General features: G+C 40.9%; 1 protein-coding gene across 1 annotated transcript; it reads left to right on the top strand.

Annotated features, from left to right (window-relative positions):
• Positions 1-4,792: 4,792 nt before the first annotated feature.
• LOC148192935 (uncharacterized) lies at positions 4,793-8,034 on the top strand. Its single transcript, XM_088099319.1, has 5 exons — positions 4,793-5,375; positions 5,490-5,638; positions 6,554-7,048; positions 7,112-7,397; positions 7,940-8,034. The coding sequence occupies exons 1-5, from the start codon at positions 4,793-4,795 to the stop codon at positions 8,032-8,034; spliced, it is 1,608 nt and encodes a 535-aa protein (XP_087955445.1).
• Positions 8,035-8,393: the final 359 nt, after the last annotated feature.

Below are 8,393 nucleotides of genomic sequence, written 5' to 3'. Positions count from 1 at the left end.
ATAAAAAATAACTAAAAAAAATTTAAACGATAAATTACTTTTTTTTTCTTAATTATCTCTAAAGCATTAAAACACTAAAAAAAGTGGATATTTTTCTAAAAAAAATTGTTCGTTTATAACATGAGAAACAAGTTCGTCGGTATGACACTACCTTCTCACGATAAGAAGACAAGAGATCTGTCACTCTTTTGATCCTTTTTCTTTTCTAAATATTTTTTTATCATTGATTAAAAATTTTCAAAAATTAAAAACTATATATTAATGGAATTTATCAAATAAGAAGTGAGTTATATAATTTTCTAATTTGAGAGAGAGTAGGAAAATATGTCATTAGCATTATTAGTCAGAAACTAAATATAAAGAAATAACTCATCCTTTAGTTTGTCAAGAGGAGGGTGATGACTAAAAGGAATAATATTTCGTGAAACACGAGGAATATGACTGGCCTATACTTAATTTCAATTGGTGTCCTGCACAAGTGTATTTATTGTATCATGAATAAATAAAAATCATATTATGTATTCCAATAAATCCAAAAAACTGATCACTCGGCTGATTTGGGATAAATAAAAAGGCAATATTGAATTAATAAAGTTGGTAAAATACACAATAATAGTTGAATTTGAGTGAATTATAATTTTGAGTATTTAATTTAATTTAAAAGTAAAGTTTCAATATTTAAAATTTGAAAGTATATTTTAAATTTTAAATTTTATTTTTAGGATGATGTTTGTTATTAAAATTTAATAATAAACTATATATCGTTATTAAAATCAAACAAGTTTTTTTTAAAAAAATATATATATTTATTTCATTTATTTAAAATTAAAATAGAAGTTTTAAGAAAACTGATCTAATATCAACCTGTAACTCAAATAATCCATCAAAATTAATTCATATTCGATTGACCCAATAAATCAAATACTGAAATATAAAAGTTAAAATATTAAATTTGGATTAGTTATGTTGGAATCCAACCAAAGCTTAAGTATAATTTTGTGCATTATCTTGCTTACTCTTTGGAAACTTCCACTAAATCCTCCCACGACTCATTACCGTGATATTAGAAAGAATTATGTAAAACATAAGGTTATAAAATCTGAGAATAGAACATCGAAACAAATTTTTAAGGTATTGTGCTGTTCTTATTTATAGTCCCGTTCTGTAAATTATGTTAAACTTTAATGCAAGCGACCCCACATGCAAGACATTTTTAGATTAAATTTTAATTGCCATAAATAAATTTTATCATTAATCATACAATATTTGGGGATCAAATAAATCCATCACTAGTAGTACTAGAAGATTACGGGAAGTTTCCTAGTAAAAAATCAGTTTTTTTAAGTGATTGGCACGAAAATCCATCACTACGGTAAGACTTAATTTTCGAGGACGAAAATTTTTTTTTAGTTAGGGGGATTGTCACGTCCCATTAATGTGTGTGCTGAGTCACCACTGTGCTGCCATAAATGCGCCCACGCTCCACGTGCAGTGCCATTAAAACGCACTCACATTCCCTGACCCCTCTCTGCCATGTGTCAAATTAGAAGGTTCTGAATTTAATTTGGAAGCCAGGTGTCATTGCAGGAGGGATCGTCCGTTTGACTTGGGAAGAAAATTAAGTTTTCTGAAACACTCTTCCCTTTCCCTGCGTGCACCTTCATCTTCCTCAGAAAATCCAAACCTCCATTTTCTCCTTCTTCTCTCTAGAACCCCTCCTCTTCTCTCTTCTGTAACTCACCATTCTCTACTCCATTCACGTTTCAGCACCGTGAGAACGACCACTGCGACGTGAGCTTCATTTTGGACAGAACCACTTCCAGTTCTGGTAAGTTTCCTTGGGCGATCGTTTCTGGATTTACTACAAACCCTGATCCAGCTGCATGCATGGGTGTAAACTCAGTTCTTTCGTTTTCTTTTTGTTAATTTTTAGTTGAAGAGTTTAAGAGGAACCTTGAGAATAGAAAGCCACCTTTGGACGAGTAGAAACAACTCACTTTTAGAACGCACACTGCTAAGTCCGGGTAAGGGAAGCTTATTAGATTTAATTCATGTGATTTTCTGTACTGCATGTGCGTTTATGTGATGCTGGAAATATGATTCATGATGTTGGACTGTTGGTCTATGAAAATGATTCTGAAATGATGTATGAAAATGATGCAATGTTCTATGGTTTGATTTAATTGGAAAATGAGTTGTATGATGAGATGATGTGTGAAAATGTATGGATTTGTATTATGATTTGAGTAAATTGATGTATGAAAGCTTATACTGGAAAATTTTGTATACTGTAAGATGAGTTTGATTATTTAAGTCTATGAAAATAAACGTTCGTTATCGATACGGTCATTGACCGTTCGGTATTCTCAGTGAACTCTTGAAATAACTGAACCCTTTCATTTGGAAAGGATTACCTTTGAGGACGAACGCCCTCTTGTATATAGCTTTACGTTTGAGCGTTCGGCCAAACGTAGACTTTAGGAGTGTTGTGTGAGAATTTGAGAAGCCTGAAAGTATATCTTTGAACTCTTAGTCAAATTATTAAGACATAAACTTTAAGTATTTGATCTATATTAAATTCCAAACTTCTATGATTTTGAACCAGTGAATAGTCTCAACCCAAAACGTACGTCCTAAGTGGCGCTCGGTCTTATACCGAACGCTCGTCTCAATGCGTTCGTTATAAGTAACGCTCGGTCCTATACCGAAATAGCGTTCGTTCTTTCCGTATCGCCAACGAACCGAAATAGCGTTCGTTCTAAATTCTCTTAGCGTTCGTCTTAAAACTTAAATAGCGTTCGTCCTAACTTTCAGTAAATTTGTGTACCGCGTTCGGTCATTTACTGGCAGGCGGTTATTCCAATTAAATTGTTCTTGGTACATTTAGTACTCGTATTTTATCCTCATTCAGTTGAATTGAATCTGAAATCTTGTCAAGTGAATTATTCTAAGTTTAATTGTTCTAGAATCAGTTCATTCAACTGATTCAAATTTTAATAACGTTCGTCGTGAAAGATGAGTCAGTTTGATTCCTTTGTAAATGAACTCCCTTTGGTCTCGCTCTTGACGTTCGTCCTCGTTATGAAGGGGAGTGAACGTTCGTCCTTTTATGCAAGTGGAACATAGAATGAAAATGTATTTAAGAGGAAGAATTAAGATGTGCGAACACTATAAGAGTTGAAATTGTGATTATGGTTTTTGAACGAGCGTTCCAGGGAGGAACGACTCTTGAATGGAAATTGAGATTTGTAAGTATGAACGTGGTAAGCTTAGATGGTGGTTCATCCTGATATTCCGTGAGTGCTCGTTCTCAAGTAGAGAGGAGTATGTCATGCGTGGGAATGGCAAGAGGTCTAGTCCATAACTGTAACTTGGACAGAACAGACTAACCTCAGGTGGCTACTGATGAGCATTCCAGTTACCCCACCTGAGTGCATGGACGCCTTAGCTACACAGGATTCATACAGTCCGGACGGTCGGTCTAGTATCAGGATTTTGGATGAAATTTATGTATGAATTGAATGTATATGTTGTGAATGTACTTTCTGAATTTGATAAGTATGAAATATCTGTTTGACTTGAATTAAATTCAATAAGCTTACCCTTGCATTTTCCATTGTGTTGTCTGTATATGTATATCCGTCATGTCCTTGCAATGATCATCCGTGTGGATGTGAGCAGATGGAGATGCTTCTCTGGAGCAAGCGCTTGAAGAAGAAATCCTGGTTGAAGAAAATCTAGTAGACGTGGAAGTGAAGGCCGAACAGTAAAGGTGTTCGGTTTTAGTTAGCTTAGTTAGTAGAGCGAGTGGCTGTGAGCGAGCGCTCTTTTCTGGTTGTAAATAGTTGTACGTTCGGTCATTGTTTTGTAAACCGTTCGTCCTCACTCTTTTGTGAACGCTCGTTATTTTGTGTGTGTATGTAAGGCCGTTCGACCATTTTTGCACACTGCTCTATTTTAATTGTAAAACTGTTTTATCATATTAATACATGTTAATATTCTATTATATAGTTGTTGACTGTATAATTTTGGGATGTTACATTATTGGTATCAGAGCAGTTTTGTTCTTCTAAGAACGCTGTAGGTTATGAGTGCATTGCGTTTTTGTTGTGTGCTTATTGTGTGTTTCATGAGTTATTGTTTTAATTCTTAGACTTAACTAACGTTCGTTTTTCTCTGGTCCAGAGAACTAATGGCGCCTAGACTTCCCCCTCCTCCGCAGCCGAACGAGTCTGACACGTCCAGCAACACTAGGTTGTTGGAAACTGTGGTTGAAAGATTGCATCAACAAAACACAACGTTACTGGAGCAGAACGCCACACTGATGCAGCAAAATCAGGCCGCTATGCAGAGTATGGAGGCCGCTCGCGCTAACACTGAAGCGACTCAGAGGCAGCTGATGGATATTCTTGCTGCTACCAGAGGCACGCCAGGAGCGTCCTCTTCTAACGCTGCCCAGCCTGCTACAGAATGGAGCTTGGAGAGTTTTCTCCAACATCATCCGGCGAAGTTCAATGGAAAGGGTCTTCCTGACAAGGCAGATCAATGGTTGCGGGATATGGAGAGATTATTCGATGCCAAAAGATGCCCGGACGAAAACAGGTTGGCGTACACTGAGTATTTACTGACTGGAGAAGCGAGTCATTGGTGGGCGAGCGTAAAGGCTTTACTGACGGACGCTCACAGTCCTATCAATTGGGCGGTTTTCAGAGCTAAGTTCTACGAAGAATATTTCCCTGACAGTGTACGGTTTGCTAAGGAGGTGGAGTTTCTGTAGTTAGTACAGGGAGGAATGTCCGTTTCCGAGTATACAAATAAATTCAAACATCTGCTGAGGTTCAATACAGTAGCGGCCAGTGAAGAGTGGCAATGCAGAAAATTTGAGAATGGGCTGAGGAGCGATTTAAAGGTGTTGATATCCAGTCTATGCATTCGGTCGTTCCCAGCCATGGTGGAGAGGGCTAAAGTGTTAGAGAAAAATATGGCTGAGGCAGAACAACAGAAGAAACTACAGGCGTCAAGAGGACCAGTTCTGTCGAGACCTAATGTGAATCGGAACAGGACCCCATACGCTCGTCCAGCTCAGTCAAGTGGTTCGCAAGCTATGGTAGTTGCTGGACAAGCAAACCAACAGGGGCCGGTTAGATGTTTCCAGTGTGGAGGACCCCATTTCAGGTCATCATGCCCTCAGTTGATTGGAGGGAAATATTGCACTCGATGTAGAAGGAACGGCCATTTGGAGAATGAGTGCAATATGGGCGGACGCGCTGTAATGAGGCCGCCGAACGCTGGGAGGAACCAACAAGGAAGGGGTGGACGAGCCCAAGATGTTGGGCATGTGTATGCTATTACTGGAGCGGAAGCCGCGAGCTCAGGTACGCTCATCACCGGTACCTGCTTAATTCATGAAAAGCAATGTTGTGTATTGTTTGATTCGGGGGCGACACACTCCTTCATCTCGAAGGCGTGCGTTGATAAGTTGGGAATAGCTGAGAGCGAGATGCAGTTTGATCTGGTGGTGTCGACCCCAGCAGCTGGTGAGATCAGGACATCTACTGTGTGCGTTAGATGTCCTATTGAGGTAGAAGGGCATAGATACAAGGTGAATCTCATCTGTTTGCCTCTCAAAGACTTAGAGGTAATTTTGGGAATGGATTGGCTGAATACCAATCGCATTCTCATAGATTGTGGAGCTAAGGAGTTAATTTTTCCTGAAGAAGACGAAGAAGATTTGGGTGTGACGCTCGGCCAGTTGAAAGAAGATATTATGGAGGGCGCGAGTTGTTTCTTGATCATGACGCATGAAGACATAGGGGTTGCGGATAAGAGCCTTGAGCGTTCGTCCAATAAGTACACTGAGGGACGAACGGTTGTGGACGAATTCCCGGACGTCTTTCCGGATGAAGTGCCTGGATTGCCTCCCGTTCGTGAGGTTGAGTTTACCATTGATCTGGTGACAACCGCAGCACCCATATCCGTTCAACCGTATAGAATGGCACCAGCAGAATTAGTTGAACTTAAAAAGCAAATTGAAGAATTGATGGACAAGAGGTTCATCCGTCCAAGCGTGTCACCTTGGGGAGCGCCCGTGTTATTGGTGAAGAAGAAGGATGGCAGCTCTCGGCTTTGTATTGATTATCGTCAATTGAATAAGCTGACCATCAAAAACAAGTACCCTTTGCCTCGGATTGACGATCTATTGGATCAATTGCATGGAGCGAGCGTCTTCTCCAAGATAGATTTGAGATCGGGCTACCACCAAATTCGGGTTAAGAAAGAAGACATTCAGAAGACGGCCTTCCGTTCACGTTACGGACATTATGAGTACGTGGTCATGCCGTTTGGTGTGACGAACGCTCCAGCAGTCTTCATGGACTATATGAATCGGATCTTCAGGCCGTACTTGGACAAGTTTGTGGTGGTGTTCATTGACGATATTCTCATCTACTCCAAGAGCTGTGAGGAGCATGAAGAACACTTGAGATTGGTACTTGGAGTGTTGAGAGAAAAGGAGTTGTACGCTAAGTTGTCCAAGTGCGAATTCTGGATGAAGGAAGTGCAGTTCTTGGGTCATGTAGTATCCGCTGGTGGAATTTCAGTTGATCCAGCCAAAGTACAAGCGGTCTTGGAATGGGAGAGTCCACGCTCGGTCACTAAAGTGAGAAGTTTCGTGGGACTCGCGGGCTACTATAGACGTTTCATAGAAGGATTTTCTAAGATAGTAGCACCGTTAACACAACTGACCAGGAAGGATCACCCGTTCGCCTGGACCGATCGGTGTGAATCTAGTTTTCAAGAGCTGAAGCAGAAGTTGACGAGCGCTCCAGTTTTGGTAATTCCGGACACTGCCAAACCTTTCGAAGTTTACTGTGACGCATCTCACCAAGGTTTGGGGTGCGTTCTTATGCAAGAGAAACGAGCAGTGGCGTACGCCTCTCGGCAATTGAAGATACATGAGAGGAATTATCCAACGCACGACCTGGAGCTGGCAGCGGTCGTTTTTGCTTTGAAGATCTGGAGGCACTATTTGTATGGATCCGTTTTCCAAGTCTTCAGTGATCATAAGAGTCTCAAGTACCTCTTTGATCAAAAGGAATTGAATATGAGGCAGAGGAGGTGGCTGGAATTCCTAAAGGATTATGACTTTGAGTTGCTTTATCATCCGGGTAAAGCGAACGTTGTGGCGGACGCATTGAGCAGGAAGGTGGTGCATGTCTCGTCCATGATGGTACGTGAGTTGAGCCTTGTGGAAAGCTTTAGAGACTTAAGGTTGCAGTTCGATTTAGAACCGGACAGCATCAAATGCTGGAACCTTAGGATATCCAGTAATGTGTTTGAGCGGATCAGAATGAAGCAACTGGAAGATGAAGAATTGATGAAGATAAGAGGCGCGCTCGGTACAGATCAGGCCAGATTTTTCAACACTGGAACGGACGGCCTACTACGTTATATGGGTAGGACGTGCGTTCCAAATGATGGAGAGCTGAAGCGAATCATATTAGAAGAAGGACATCACAGTCGTCTTAGCATGCATCCTGGCATGACTAAGATGTATCATGATCTAAAGCAATCGTTCTGGTGGCCAGGAATGAAGAGTGATGTCGCACGTTTTGTGGCATCATGCTTAACTTGCCAACGTGCCAAATCTGAATATCAAAGACCAGGCGGCCTACTGCAACCTTTGGAGATTCCAAAATGGAAGTGGGACAGCATCTCAATGGACTTCGTGACACACTTGCCTCGCACATTCAAGAATCACGATTCCATTTGGGTGATAGTGGATCGTTTAACAAAGAGTGCTCACTTCCTACCCATCAACCTGAAGATGTCATTGACTAACTTGGCCAAGCTCTACATCAAAGAGATCGTTCGTCTGCATGGAGTGCCGTCCAGCATCATCTCTGACTGAGACACAAGGTTCACCTCTCGGTTTTGGCAGTCGTTGCAAAGCGAACTGGGCAGCAGACTCCAAATGAGTTCAGCGTACCATCCTCAGACGGACGGTCAATCCGAGAGAACGATCCAGACGCTTGAAGATTTATTGCGAACGTGCGTACTCGATCACATGGGCGTTTGGGATGAAGTCCTGCCGTTAGTGGAATTCACCTACAACAACAGCTTCCAGTCAAGCATTGGAATGGCTCCTTTTGAAGCTCTTTACGGACGTAAATGCCGCACACCACTTTGCTGGTTTCAAGAAGGAGAAAACATATTAACTGGACCAGAGCTCGTTCAACAAACGACTGAAAAGGTGAAATTAATTCAAGAAAGGTTGAAGACATCTAGAAGCAGGCAGAAGTCATATGCAGACAAGAGAAGACGACCATTAGAGTTTGAAGCTGGTGATCACGTTTTTCTGAGGCTGAATCCAACTACTGGAGTAGGCAGAGCGA

Source organism: Vigna umbellata, chromosome 9 (assembly GCF_029865625.1).
Source record: "Vigna umbellata cultivar VRB3 chromosome 9, Vumbellata_1.0, whole genome shotgun sequence".
Taxonomy (NCBI): domain Eukaryota; kingdom Viridiplantae; phylum Streptophyta; class Magnoliopsida; order Fabales; family Fabaceae; genus Vigna; species Vigna umbellata.
Note: the sequence above shows the minus strand (reverse complement) of the source record. Positions and strands in the feature narration are given on the sequence as shown.